The 15,658-nt window shown below is 43.3% G+C and overlaps 1 protein-coding gene across 2 annotated transcripts in view; it reads right to left on the minus strand.

Moving 5' to 3' along the window:
* Positions 1 to 15,658, minus strand: part of PGM5 (phosphoglucomutase 5) — a 117,488-nt gene that overhangs the window by 26,747 nt on the left and 75,083 nt on the right. For both annotated transcript variants that reach the window (XM_038403565.2, XM_038403564.2), the window contains exons 8-9: positions 4,859 to 4,994; positions 3,337 to 3,520 (exon numbers count right to left, since the gene is read on the minus strand). In XM_038403565.2, the coding sequence (XP_038259493.1) occupies positions 3,337 to 3,520; positions 4,859 to 4,994 (320 nt within the window). The remainder of the gene's footprint in view (positions 1 to 3,336; positions 3,521 to 4,858; positions 4,995 to 15,658) is intronic.

The raw sequence follows: 15,658 nt of genomic DNA on the forward strand, positions 1-15,658 counted from the left end.
TGAACACTGAGTTTCCTTTTTCTTATAAGATACAAAAAGTCTAAAGGAGACTGGAGTTTTGTTTCTTGATGGATCTGAACTTTAATTAGGAGAAAATATTAGTAGGGGAGAGGAAACTGATGGAATAATGTACAATATAAGTTCTGTGTGGCATGATGTTATTCTCCTACCTAACATGAGCGCACTGGCAGATATATTGTTGTAAATCCAATTGTCTATTATTATTATTGATTATATATTATTTCTCTGATCCTGTACAAGACAAAATGAAAACATTCCCTTTGAATGTAGAATTTATAGTCTAAAAGAAAAAAAGGATAAACTTGGAGACCAATAAGAGGAAGTAAATCCTCTCTTATAACTGAAAATTATTATTGTCATCAATGAGAACAGTATCATCTTGTGAGAAATCAGATGGGTTGATAACTTCCGGGAGGAAGTAGCCAGAAGACTGGATATAGTTTTCACACTGAACGTCTGCGGACATTTATTTTAGGCATCCTAAATATGCTAGTGAATGTATACGAGCTGCATGGAAACTCTGCCACAAGACTAAATTTTTCATGGCTAAAAAGCTAATAAATTATGAAAAAAATCAACTGTGTAGACAGTATAGCATGTTGGTTTCAATGATCTAGCAGATGGGAATCCTTCCTGATGAAGGAGATGTTTAAAAGCACTGGGATGGACTTTCTAGCAGTGCACGAATAAGGACCAGTCATCCTGTAATGCTCGCAGAATAATGAAGGTGCAAGAACAGCTTGGTGCTACGCTGTGCTAGAAGTCCTGATTTAAAAAATATATCAGAAAACAACCCTGCCCCTGTCACATCAGCTCCAAAAGCCAGTGGGGCCAACTGTTAGCTGGCATACTGAATCATCAACATGACTTCCTGCAATGCCTCTGAAGGTATCCCATTGAAGGTATCCCATCCAATGCGATGCATACACCAGCAGAGAATTTAATCCACTGGTTTTGGAGCTGATGTGACAGAGATAGGCCTTGCTGTGTAAATGGAATTACAACTGACTTCACAGAGATGGTCACTCTTGTATTACATTCCAATCAAATTAACCATTAATTTGTTAGTGTTTGTAAAGCACTCTGAAGGTTAAAACTGCTACATATGTGCTAACTATTATTTGCTGTATTTCTTGTCATTCTTACAATTAAAGGATAACACAAACAAGATTCAGGCATGCAAAGCTATGGGTATGTTTCAGTTTAACAATTTGAAGCACTATTTAGAGGTACAATACGTATAGAGGTACACTAGCAAAGCATGAGGCCCAGTAACAATAACGTACATATATAGCCACACACACACATACGTCAGACCCATATAAAATGGCTGTGGTTTTACTTCCAAGTATTATGCCCTAATGTGGTTTTATTTGCTCCTCAACTGACACTTAAATGTCCCAAATGCACAGCAGACTGCACTGAATATTTTGACAGGAAAAGCCTTATCTCCGAGGCAGCACTGAAATCTCATTCTGAAGAAAGAAGAATCTTGGCCTTATCTGTGGGCATGTGAATGAAAAAACTTTTTCCAACTTTTCCAATGTCTGCTTCCTCACTACACACTCAAAAACAAAAAACTCAAACTACATGGATAACCTCTTCCATTCAGAAACAAAGACAGGAGGAAAACATCCAGTGACAGTTCACAGATCTCTAATTAAAAGGATCAGGAGTTTTCATCAACAGGTTACGATACATTGGACCCTTTCGTCAACATGGATAATTTGGCTTTTGTCAAATGGTGCCTCTGTATTTCTCAGTAATGATTCAATACCAGAGCACAACTGTTGTCTTATTCCAAGACTGTAGAGTAGGATTTGCAAGGGCCTGGTCAGGTCAAGATGATTCACAAACCACAATAATTAGGACAATCTGGAGTTTGGTTTAGCATGTACCTGGACTATATTTGCAATACCCCAATGAGGAAATTTTCTGTAAGATTCTATGCAAAGTCCTTGGAGGTTGATTATTTTTCACAGAAGGGTTGTGGGTCTGATCACACCCTATTAAAAAAAAAACCTAACATGCTGTATCAGGAGATTGAAAGCACAAAGCTGGCATGAGTTGCAAAAGTTAATGTGTTTTTTTTAAAAGATCTGATGAAGATGTTCCTTCATTTTACTTGTCAAAATCCATGAAACCAACTCTGAACACTTTGAAAAAAAAATCCCCTGAAAGATCTAGCAGTAAATGACGAGTTTAGCGCCAATCACATGCGACTGTGAGAAAGGTCCAGAACTGAAACCAATCAGCAGGGAAGAATGTTGGTTGTAGGGTCAGTACCAGTGGCTAGATTGTTTCACAAGCTGGTCAAGTCAAGAAGAGGTGCTGAAGAGGATATATGGAGTAGAAGATTATAAGCATTTTGTATGACACATACAAATATATGCTATGATGTGGGATGATCTGATTATATATATTAAGAGACGGTATATTTTTAGGAATAAAAAATGGTTAACATTTGAAGAACAAAGAGAAAATGACAAGGAAGAGGAAAACCCAGAATAAGAGCTTTTGCCAAAAATTAATCTCAACATGGATTTATTTTAATCTAGGAAAGAGAAAATCATGAAAAAAGAATATATTTAAATACAAGTCACACTTTATATTCACAGTAAAAAGAAAAGGAGTACTTATAGCACCTTAGAGACTAACAAATTTATTTGAGCATAAACTTTCAAAATTTGTTAGTCTCTAAAGTGCCACAAGTACTCCTTTTCTTTTTGCAGATACAAACTAACACGGCTGCTACTCTGAAACCTTTATATTCATAGTGTCTCTTTATACACATTTCCACCAGGAAAAAAAATACTACTAGTATTGATCATGTCATGAATTTTGTAGAGCAAAAGATTTAGTTTGGACTGTAGTTTAAGGCAGCAGATGTTTTCAGTCTGAATTGGAATGAGTGAAAACAGCAAAAGGAAGGATTTTCATTTCTTCTTGACACCATGCTTTGTTCTTAATGTTCTTAGGCAACTTGCTATTACCTGAGCTCCACTGTGTTGGTAAAATTCTCCCTTGCTTACATCCTGCGCGACCCCACTGATTTCAGTGGTGTGCACTGAGTGCAAGTTAACTGTTTTCTCCACTATCAGGTGTTCTTAAATGGGGGAAAGTACTGCTATGTACCAACAAGTATGTTACACTAACTACAGAAAATCATGATTCAAGTAAAAAGTGGGTTTTTTCCTGTCCTTGAATTAACAACTATAAAAGTAGCGTGTATCATTGTAAAACATTATGGTTCCCCTCTCCCCCATACACACTTCCCCATTATCTTTGAAAAGATTATTTTTGTTGCTTTCATACCTGTCTTTTGGTCACAGTGCCATCTACAGGATCCACATATTCAAAGCTGTCTGTTTTTTCCACACGGTAGACATTGTTCCCAACAGCAAACTGCTGATTACTGAATGATTTGTCAATGATCAAAGCCTCCAGGTCTCTCATTATGAAATATGCTGTTCTGGGTTCCAATGCTTCATAATCAAATCTTGCATGTAGGAATAAAAAGAAAAGTAGTATGAAGAAATAAGTAAGCTCCACCCAGCAGAAAGATTCTGTTTTCACAGAGCATGAGATGCTCACAATTAGTAATTTACTGCAGACATGGAAAACCAGGCATGCAACTGAAGTGCCTAGTGCAAATGAAAACAGCTCTTCCATTTACTTACAAACTTTTGTGCTCCTAAGTCATCCATTCCATGAAATGTGCAAATCTGTCAATTAAGTTTAAGAGAAAACTGTGTGCCCTAAGTGGTTAAAGCACTTACATGCTTAAAAGACAGGTCCACCCTCAACCCCTCTCCCCCTTGATACATCTGTGCTCTCTTGTTGGGCCCCTAACACAAAGTCTGCAGACCGTGTAGAGTCAAAAAGTCGTCTCCTGCTGGGAGTCTGGCGCAAGCAGCAAAGAAATTAACAATAAGAGAACAAGGTTATCAGCTCTGGCCTTCTCCCCAGCCTTGGCTGCCCTTAGTGTTTCTATCTCAGGGCTGTTCAAACCACACACTGAATATTTTCCCTTCAGAAAGCCACTCCCGCCTCTTTTATTTTCAGCTGGAATAACCAACCACCTGCCTCAGTGCATTAGCAGAACCCACTTAGAAAATACTGATATACTTTTACATTTTGAGATGTTATTAGCAACAACAACTTGCTTTCAAACAACACAGTTTACACAAAGAGATCCGTTACATGCCACATAAATACCACACCATTAATAATACGTAGCCAACTCTGGGCTGCAGGGCAGCAACCAACTGGCACACTGCATGGTCAATAGTGAAGGGGTAGAGAAAGAACTTTGCTAAGGAACAAAACATTTTATGGATTCCTTAATCTCTGTAGGGTAAAAATTCACCCTGGAGAGAGGGCCAGCACAAGGCCTAGGCACCTTATGAGTCCCACTTAAGCCCTATTTTGAGATCTTATGTAGGAGTTTAAAAGTGCATAGACCTTGGGCAGGACCATGAATTTCACCCCTTGTAGAGAGCAGGCAGGACGTTGGTCCTGTCAAAAAGGCCCACATACAATAGAGTGCCTGGCACTCAGTTTATCTATCTTTGAAAGACGAAGAGCTGAGTAAACCTTGCTGGTTTTTTAACTTATGCTTCAAGCCAGTCTGGTTCAAGTTAAAGCTGAGACTTAGACCACTAACATCCCTAAGAACGCTGTTCAATCTACAGCAGATTTTCATTTTGTGCATACACCTGAAGTGCTGCTAAACGCATTTCACTATTAATAGCAACAATGCTAATCAAGCCAAACTTGCCCCAGAATTGTCCTACGAACATACTAGCCTACTGTGTTTTGTAATAATTATCTGCACCTGCAATAGTAGTGGCGGCCAAATTTTGTCCAGTGATCTCTGACAATCTCTTCCACACTCTGCTTTCGAGCTGCTATGATTGAAAGCCAGACTAGCACAGCCCAGAGTCCATCCTTCTCTCGGATGTGGTCAGATCCTAAAAAGAAATAAGTAATGCACATTTATTAGCAGATACAGCAATGAAAATGCAAACAATAGTTCCAGATGAGAAGCATAGAGCAGTTCATGTCAGTTTGTTTTTTTAGATAGAGTAAAACAATAAGACATTTTCCAGACTGACAGCCAAAATAATTGTTTAAAAGATAGTAAGGAAGAGAGAGAGACAGCCAGACATGTCAGAATCCACATTACTAAAATTCAACAAAAGATGGGAAATTACTTGGCTCGCAAGAGTGTAAATGTTATTACATTCTTAACCATTGTGATTCCTGCTCACCATTGTGCACAATGATATATATAATTAGGACTGTTTCCCAGAACTGGGCCAGATCATATTAGCCCTCTCCTAGTAATTAAGCAGAGTACTCCAAATTACAGAGTTCAGCTGCAACTTCATCTCCTTGTCTGCCCAGATGTTCATAATTGCCCTGACATCTGCCTTGGGCCAACCTGCAACATGCTTCTTCTGAGATACATACCCAAAGCAGTTAGGTTATGCAGAAATTGCAAGAAAGTAGATACTGGTGAGAATGAGAATGCAATGAGGTCTAAGAGGCATGCTTCCAGAAAACTTGACTTTACGTTACTAGACGACAGAAACTTGAACAGAAAGACAAAGCCAAGCAGTGCCCGGGGAAAGTGGTGCTAGGACTAATTGCAGCATGGCAGCTATGTCATGTCACCACTTGCTGTTTACGCTGTCACTGTACCAACGGAGACGTTTAATGGCACAGTGGCTAGACTTGCTCAGAGCAGGCACGGTCTACATGAAGCTCTGACTCCTTTATGAAATCACTGCACAGTCTACCTGCCTACCCTGATTAGACAGCCATAAGGGCTGCTGATTGGACAATTTGCCCGAGGGACATTCCGTGTCACTGAAAAACATTCAGCAAAATCCTCTACCCCAAAAGTCAAACCAACAGAGATGATAAAATTCCCTGCGTGAAAAAAAAAAATCCTGCAATACGAAGATCAGTTTGCAATTTTGTTGCTTTCTGCAATATCCTGTAAAATCCTGTGCTTCCATGTAATAAGATATCTGTCTTTTTCTACATTATGAAGGTATATAGTTGTCACAATGTAAACTGATGCACTGCTGCTCATAAGTGCCAACTCTGACGTAGGGTTTCAAGCCTATTGTAGGGGGGTTGCGGTACTGCTACCCTTACTTCTGCGCTGCTGCTGGTGGTGGCGGCGCTGCCTTCAGAGCTGGGCAGCTGTAGCATGGCAGCTGCTGGCCAGGAGCCCAGCTCTGAAGGCTGAGCTGCCACCAACAGCAGCGCAAAAGTAAGGATGACATGGAATGGTATTGCCACCCTTACTTCTGCACTGCTGACTATAGAGCTGGTCCCTCATTCAGCAGCCACCGCTCTCTGGCTTCCCAACTCTGAAGGAAGCAACAGAGAAGAAAGGGTGGCATGTAGGGTTGCCAACTTTCTAATCGCATAAAACTGAACACTCCTGCCCCACCTCTTTTCTGAGGCCCTTCCCCCGCTCACTCCATCACTGTTCCCTCTGTCGCTCACTCTCCCCCACCTTCACTCACTTTCACCAGGCTCAGACAGGTGGTGGGCGTGTGGGAGGGGGGGCGAGGGCTCTGGCGGAGGGGTGCGGGCTCTGGGGTGGAGCCAGGGATGAGGGGTTTGGGGTACAGGAGGCGGCTCCAGGCTTGGGCCAAGGGGTTCGGAGTGCAGGAGGGAGATGCGGGCTCCGGCTGGGGGTGTGGGCTCTGGAGTGGGGCCGGGATGAGGGTTTTGAGATGCAGGAGTGGGCTCCAGGAGGGAGTTTGGTGCAGGAGGGGACTCCAGGCTGGGGCAGGGGGTTGGGGAGCAGGAGGCAGCTCAGGAGAGGGTGAGGGGGTTGGGGTGTGTGGGGTCCCAATGGCACTTACCATGGCTCCCAGGAAGCAGCCACCAGGTCCCTGCAGCCTAGGATGACCAGGTGTCCGGATTTTACAGGGATAGCACCAATATTTGGGACTTTATCTTATATAGGTACCTATTACCCCCACCCCATCCTGATTGTTCATACTTGCTGTCTGGTCACTCTACTGCAGCCCCTAGGCACCTGGGGAGGCTCTGTGCACTGCCCTCATACCCGCAGGCTCTGCCCCTGCAGCTCCCATTGGTCATGGTTCCCAGCCAATGGGAGCTGCGGAGCCGGCACTCGGGGCAGGGACAGAACTGAGAGCCTCCATGGCTGCCCATGCCCTAGGGGCCACAAGGACCTGGCAGCTGCTTCCGGGACCAAAGCAGAGCTAGGGCAGTTGGCAGGGAGCCTGCCTTAGCCCCGAGACCCCGCAGTGCCTCCAACCAGACTTTTAATGGCCCAGTTGGCAGTGCCGACCAGAGCCACGAGGGTCCCTTTTTGACCAGGCATTCCCAGTCAAAAACCGGACGCCTTCCAACCCTAGTGGCATGGTATGGTATGGCCACCCTTACTTCTGTGCTGCTGCAGGCAGGGCGCTGTCTTCAGAGCTGGGTACCTGACCAACAGGTACCGCTCTCTGGCTGTCGAGCTCTGAAGGCAGTGCAGAAGTAAGGGTGGCAATACCACGACCCCCCTAAAATAACCTTGTGACCATCCTGAAACTCCCTTTTGGGTCAGGACCATAGGCGCCGACTGCGTGGGTGCTCTGGAGCTGGAGAACCCATGGGGAAAAAATTATGGGTGCTGAGCACTCACTGGCAGCCCCACCATCAGCTCCCCCCATCTCACAGTGTTTGACGCCCACTGGTGTCCCCGCTGATCAGCACCTCCCCGTCCCTCCTTGCACCTCCCGCCCGCCATGATCAGCTGTTTCACAGTGTGCAGGAGGCTTTGGGAGAGAGAGGGCGGAGCAAGGGCACAGCATGCTGGGGAGGGGGCAGAATGGGGCAGGAAGAGGCAGGGCAGAGGCGGAACAGGGGTAGGAAAAGGCAGGGCGGGGGCAGGGCTTAGGAGGAAGGGGTGGAGTGGGGGCAGAGCCAGGGGATAGCACTCCCCGGCGCATTGGAAAGTCGGCATCTGTGATCATGATCCCCAATTTGAGAAATGCTGGTCTCCCCCGTGAGACCAGATTTCACAGTCCGTGACGCATTTTTCATGGCCATGAATTTGGTAGGGCCCTAGGAATAAGCTATTCACCAGAAGATCAGAAAGGAGCCTCACCTTCCACCCCATGTATGTTATTATGGGCTAGACAGGACTGCTGGGCCCAGGCACTGAAACATCAAGTATTAGGTTTTCAGATATTACAATTATGGGGGGGCTGTACAAACACTTATATGATATTAGCAACAAACAGAGGCAGGGTATACAACTAAATGCATCAATGATCTGATCTGGCGTGACAAATCATACATTCCTTTATTATATAATCACCTACACAGCACAATTTGTTAGATACATACAGTAAAATGTGTATATTATTCATTCAGCAAAATGCCCTGTACATCATACTATCTTTATGATATCTGAACTAGATAGCAAAGATGAGTTGCATTTTGATTTACCAAATACTTCATGTGCATTTTATTGAACCAAAATGGTCCCATGAAACAGGGCAGAGGAATTTTTGGAATGGCCTCTGTATGTTCCAAGCCTTATGTTAGCATGGCCTGAGCTCATAAATTTCCATGAAGAGGGGTGAGCGTATACATGTATCATTCTTCCGATCCACGTAGCAGCTTTGGCATGTTCTGTGACCTTTGCACGTCCTTCAGGAGGACAAACAGCATGGTGCCACTACGGAAAAAGGGACTGGAAGAAAGAAAAATGGTGCCAAAAGCGTGGATGGAAAAACTGAAAGCAATGCAGATTCTCCAGAATCCAAAGTTACCAGTAAAAATGCCAGCCTGTTTGGAGTATGACAATAATTGTGTGTGTACAGCAGGAGTCATTTTCTTTTACAATAAAAACAAAACCCTACTACACCGTTGGCATCTCTCAAAATCTGTTGGTCATTCTCTCTCATCTTTTAACACTGCTTTCCTTTCCTCAGCATTTCTGTCAGCCACAGGTTGGCTTATTATTTCCATGCATGTTTGTTTTATTCATTGCCCTTATTTCTTTTTGCAGCTTTAAAACCATTACTTCTGCTTCTGCTAGTTGAATGTGTACTTAACTTATTATACCCTCTGGTTTTCTTGGCCTTCTACCTCTTAAATTATTCCTACTGATCTAGTTGAAAAACATGCAGTGTTTTGGATGAAGCCAGTTGCTGTTTCCCACCTCAATTCGACTAATGGTATTTTTACTTTTGTAACGCCAATGTCCTTGGGTGGATTGTTGGTACCGATCAAAGCTGGGACCTCTCGATCTTAATACAGGAGCCCCTACTGCCTGAGCTAATAGACCAACCCCTCTTACCCAGGGTCATAGCACACTCACCATCACTAGGTGGTCCACCCACCACTGAGGGGACAGAGTGCCATACTGAGCAGACATAGCTTACACTTCAGTTCACACATTCTACATCATACTAATCGGTTGTCCAGTAGCCATGGATCAGCATATGGATAAGAAGGAGTATAAGATCTGCACAATTTTTGTAACATAATCAAATTAAAGATGCACAACAACAGGGTATACCCTCAATTTCAAGGGCTGTAACACCAGTACTGCTGCTTCCATCTTGTTGAGTTCAATGTACTATACCGCTAGGTTTAATTCTGTATAATTCTTTCCTTGAAAAACCCTGAAACACTAGTGAATTCTGGCCTGTGCTTCAATGAAGAGATTGGCTGAAAGGCAGAAAGGACAGCTTAATAGCAGAGATAACACATTTGTGTCTGTCTAGTCTCTTATACTTAACTAACCTTTGGCATGCCTAATTAAAGCAATAATAACTACTCAATTTAAATAGTCCAAATACCATGCAGTCTTACGCTGAAGTGTAATCCCACAGAATGAGCTTGCAAAGAGTGTAAACTGGTGCAAAAATTGTCCTGTTCTAATAGATCTGGTATATAAGCTGTCTGGGGCAGAGACTGTGTCTCCTACTACAATAGGACCTCAATACTGAGTAAGAGCTCAGAGCACTATTTTAAATTAATAATAATAATATGCATTAAAATAAATATCTTCTTGTTTTCTCCCAAATTACGCTAGTCAATGCTATCAGGGACATTATTTCTCCAAATGCAATGTTTAAAAACAAAATCAAACTGAAAAAAATGTTTAGCCTTAATGGGAAATTATTTTGTTTGCACTTCCCTTGTATCTTACAAATTCTTCCTCTTCCAGCAGTCCACAGCTTGCTGATATTTTAAGGAAACTAAGATTTTTGGGGCCACATTCTTATCTCTGTTACAGCATTTAAGATAATGGAATTACTCTGGTTTTAGATCTGCATACAGTTCTTTAGGTCTTTTTTATAGCAATAAAATATCTACTCCACCTCTCTTAGCTTTTCTTTCTATTAAGCTTGTGGCAAAAAGCCTCTGATGTTGCTGACATATGGAAGTTTAAAAGTATGAAAACGTGAAAATGAGATGCAGCATTTGCCAAGGTGGATATAAGCAAGATAAATCAAGTACATAGATTTCCTAATTCTGATTAATAGCTTGCTGATGAAACTTAGATAAGAATTGCTGCTGTTGCCTTTCTCTGAACTGTGTCTTGGGTATTACTCATAATACAGGCAAATTACTAACCTCATCTGACAAACTCCTCACACTACTACAAAAATGGAAGAAGTTTTTAAATGCATTGGTTCAACTCCAAGATTAGCTGCCAGAAAACAAGTCTGGGAAACACAGCCCTATGGGATATTTTCAAAATCTTTTGTCCTTTTATAGCAGAAAATTTGCTTTTATTTACTGGCCACTACAAAATCTCTTTTTGTTATAACACCAGGGGATTGCATTATTTGGGAACTACAGCTGGGTTGTATTACCTGGACATAGAACCATTCACTTTTAAGTGCAGTCAGGTTAGTATGACAATAAATGTGATAATTTAGATGCAGGTCTGTAAAACCCATCTTGCTTTTACAGAGTAGCAAGGTCATTGTGTTGGCCTACTGGATGGTAGATTCCTTTAAATATGAAATTCTGAAAACTAAAGAACTGCCAAGTTTCCTATCTCTACAGTGAGATCATTAAGGAGAAAGTCTTAACACAGACTCAAATTCCCAGTGCAAGCAGAAATTGGTGAAGGGCAATGTAGTCTAGGACACTACGTAAAAGAGAAAAGGCTCAGAGTAATAATACACATACTTATTAATAAAACACTTTGCATTTATAAAGCACTGTTCATCTGAAGATTTCAAAGTGTTTTACAAACAAGTTTCATGTCACATCAGATAGATAAGACTTATTAAAATCAATTGCCAGATGGAGAAACTGAGGCAGCGAGATGTGGACATAACATTTCATAACTTGGTTAATGCAAAAAGCTATTTGGGTACAATCTAGCAGTTGAAGTGGGAACTGGGTACCCTGGGGCCTTTCAAGCTAGTATTTGACTGCACCCAAGTTGCCTGAGCACCCAATGGCTTGAGCACCCTGAGGTGGTGGCTCAGGACTGGAGTACATTTTTGGCAGTGTTCGGGTACTGCTGCAGGTGCTCCACAGTTAGTAGGCCAGGATGCACAGGTTGTGGAACTCAAGCAGCAACCATCCCACAGGCTGCTTAAGGCAATTTGTGCAATGGCATCCCCAACTACCCATAAGAAACAGAGAGGATTTATCAAGAGTTTACGGGGTTAGTATCAGGAAGAGGGAGAGTCGGGATTAAGGAAGGGTATGGAAAGAGCTGGAGGCAGGCAAATTGGTGTGAGGTTAAGGGGAGTCAGTAGGGGTTTGAGAAATCAGGGACAGACCTGGGGAAAGGCTGCAGTACAGCATCTGACCACATTGAGGCTCTACATAATGAAGCAAGTCCAGGGAAGGAGGCCAAAGAAAGACAGAGGTTCAGAGAAGAAGACAAGCTTTGTATCTTTCATGGTATGGGACCATCAAAGGAGCTTCCTTTCCCTCAGTGAGACGCAGTCGCACAGTGGGGCAGGATCATCCCTAGCACCCCTGAGACTGGATAAAAGGGAACTTAAAGGGCCCAATCCAGAGTCATGACACTGTCTATATTCCAATCAGAGTCAGCATAACCTACGGGTGGGCAAACTTTTTGGCCCGAGGGCCACATCTGGGAATAGAAATAGTAAGGTGGGCCATGAATGCTCACAAAATTGGGGTTGGGGTGTGGGAGGGCTCTGGTTGGGGGTGCGGGCTCCAAGGAGGGGCCAGAAATTAGGAGTTCAGGGTGCGAGAGGGGGCTCTGGGCTGGGGTGAGAGAAGGGGTGCAGGCTCTGGCTGGGGGTGTGGGCTCTGGGGATGAGGGGTTTGGGGTGTAGGAGGGTGTTCCAGGATGGGATTGAGGGGTGTGGAGGACAGGAGGGGGATCGGGGTAGGGATTAGGAGCATAGGGGGAGTCTCAAGGGGTGCAGGCTCTGAGCAGCGCTAACCTCAAGCAGGTTCCGGAAGCAGTGGTATGTCCCTTCTCCGGCTCCTACATGAAGCGCTGGAGGGGGCCATTGGATGAGGCCATCGGAGCACATAGGAGCTGGAGGGGGGCCATGCCCCGGCTTCTGGGAGCCGCATGGAGCAGCTCCTGACCCTGCTCCCCAGCTGGAGAGCTGGAGGGGGGCAAACCCCAGCCCCCGCTCCCCAACAGGAAGCTTGAGGGACGGATTAAAATGGCCGGTGGCCGGGATCCGGCCCGCAGGACGTAGTTTGCCCACCCTAGCATAGCCCTTGAGATCCATGCACGTGGGTCCTTTGAAAGGGCTGACATTCCGCAGTATGCTGCTTCTGTGTACCTCAGAACTTCCCAATGACCTGTAGGGTTACAGATCATCTGTGCTCAGGACACTCATTGGCCAGCACTATCCTTAGCAAAACCCAGTCTCCAAGGGTAAGTCATGCATATTTATGTGCTATGTAATATGGAAATACTGTTGTTAGTTTTTATTTTTTTACAGCATAATCATTTTTAAATTATTTTTTCTGGTGCTGTTCCTTTAAAGTGGAAAGTGACTAAAATCCTTCCCCCCTCTGTGTGCAATAGAAAGTAATAGATCTGGGGCACATCTGCAGTTTCTGCTGGCTGCAGTCCTTACCACTTGTGAATGAGTCAGGAACCACACTGGCATGGTTCATTGCCATGTGGGAGGGAGGCTAAACATAAGAATATAAGAATGACCATATTGGGTCAGACCAAAGGTCCATCTAGCCCAGTAGCCTGTCTTTCGACAGTGGCCAATATCAGGTACCCCAGAGGGAACAGAATAGGTAATCATCAAGTGATCCATCCCCTGTCGCCCATTCCCACCTTCTGGACAAACAGAGGCTAGGGACACCATCTCTGCCCATCCTGACTAATAGCCTATGGATGGACCTATCCTCCATGAACTTATCTAGCTCTTTTTTGAACCCTGCTATAGTCTTGGCCTTTACAACATCCTCTGGTAAGGAGTTCCACAGGTTGACTGTGCGTTATGTGAAAAAAATAATTCCTTTTATTTGTTTTAAACCTGCTGCCTATTAATTTCATTTGGTGACCCCTAGTTCTTGCTTTATGAGAAGGAGTAAATAACACTTCCTTATTTACTTTCTCCACACCAGTCACAATTGTATAGATCTCTATCATATCCTCCCCCTTAGTAGTCTCTTTTTCAAGCTGAAAAGTCCCAGTCTTATTAATCTCTCCTAATACAGAAGCTGTTCCATATCCCTAATCATTTTGTTGCCCTTTTTTCAACCTTTTCCAATTCCAATATAGCTTTTTTGAGATGTGGCAACCACATCTGCACACTGTATTCAAGGTGTGGGCATACCATGGATTTATATAGAGGCAATATGATATTTTCTGTCTTATTATCCATCGCTTTCTTAATGATTCCCAACATTCAGTTCACTTTTTTGACTGCCGCTGCACATTGAGTGGATGTTTTCAGAGAACTATCTACAATGACTCCAAGATCTCTTTTTGAGTGGGAACAGCTAATTTAGACCCCATCATTTTATATGTATAGTTGGGATTATGTTTTCCAATGTGCATTACTTTGCATTTATCAATATTGAATTTCATCTGCCATTTTGTTGCCCAGTCACCCAGTTTTGAGAGATCCTTTTGTAGTTCTTCGCAGTCTTTCTGAGACTTAACTATCTTGAGTAGTTTTGTATCATCTGCAAATTTGCCACCTGTTTACTCCTCTTCCCAGATCATTTAGGAATATGTTGAAAACCACTGGTCCCAGTACAGATCCCTGGGGGATACCACTATTTACCTCTCTCCATTCTGAAAACTGACCATTTATTCCTACCCCTCGTTTCCTATCTTTTAACCAGTTACTAATCCATGAGAGGACCTTCCCTCTTATCTCCTGACAGTTTACTTTGCTTCAGAGCCTTTGGTCAGAGACCTTGTCAAAGGCTTTCTGAAAATCTAAGTACACTATATCCACTGGATCCCCCTTGTCCATATGCTTGTTGACCCCCTCAAATAATTCTAGTAGATTGGTGAGGCATGATTTCCCTTTACAAAAACCATGTTGATTTTCCCCCAACAAATTATATTCATCTATGTGCCTGACAACTTTGTTCTTTACTATAGTTTCAACCAGTTTGCCCGGTACTGAAGTCAGACTTACTGGCCTGTAATTGCCGGGATCACCTCTGGAGCCTTTTTAAAAAATTGGCATCACATTAGCTATCCTCCAGTCATTTGGTACAGAAGCTGATTGAAATGATAGGTTAAAAACTACTGTTAGTAGTTCTGCAATTTCACATTTGAGTTCCTTCCTCCCATCTGGTCTTGGTGACTTATTACTGTTTAGTTTATCAATTTGTTCCAAAACCTCCTCTCAAGACTGAATGGGGGGCCTTGCCACTATAATTTGTTCAAATACCTTTCAACTTAAGGGTATAAGATATTGGAAGTCAGTAAAGGCTCAGACCTGTCCGCAGTGTGGAACCACCACTATCCTAACTCCACAGATTGACTTGAGTATGGCAGGGAAAACTCTACGCCTGATGATCACATAGGCTGGTATTTTCAAAGAGGCCTAAGACAGTTGGGTGCTCAAATCCACTGAAAGTCAATGGTAGTTGGGTGCCTGACTCTCTTAGGCTCCTTTGAAAATTCCAGCAATAAGCAAGCCAACCCTCCACCACCCATGCATGGGGCTTTCCTATCAATTCAGGTGCTGATGAGGTTATTTTGCTGGATCAGTGGCCAGGGGGGCACAAGAGACCCATGGGAAGGCTGCAGAAGTGTGACTGACCTTGGATGGAAGAGAGAACCTATGACATTTAGAAACAGGGAGAGGAGCACTAGATGAATGGCATAACATCAGATAGCCATCTGGTTTAAAAATCCCAGGGTCTGACCACCCAGCTGAAGCCTCAGTATCCAGAGAACTTGGGCAGAGACAAATGAGAGCATATTCTGAAAGGAAATAAACTTCCCAGTTTCCCTTAAAATGCCCCCTCCGAGTCCTCTAAGGTCCAAGGACTGTGTAGACTGCCCTTTGAAAAATAGTCACATGAATGCCCGGTGTTTGCTTTTCTATGAAAATCTATAACAAAGAAATCATTCCAAACATCAAAGAACTTCCTAGAATTCTTACCAAAATACAAAATAATTAACTTACAGACT

Source organism: Dermochelys coriacea, chromosome 5 (genome assembly GCF_009764565.3).
Source record: "Dermochelys coriacea isolate rDerCor1 chromosome 5, rDerCor1.pri.v4, whole genome shotgun sequence".
In the NCBI taxonomy this organism is placed as follows: domain Eukaryota; kingdom Metazoa; phylum Chordata; order Testudines; family Dermochelyidae; genus Dermochelys; species Dermochelys coriacea.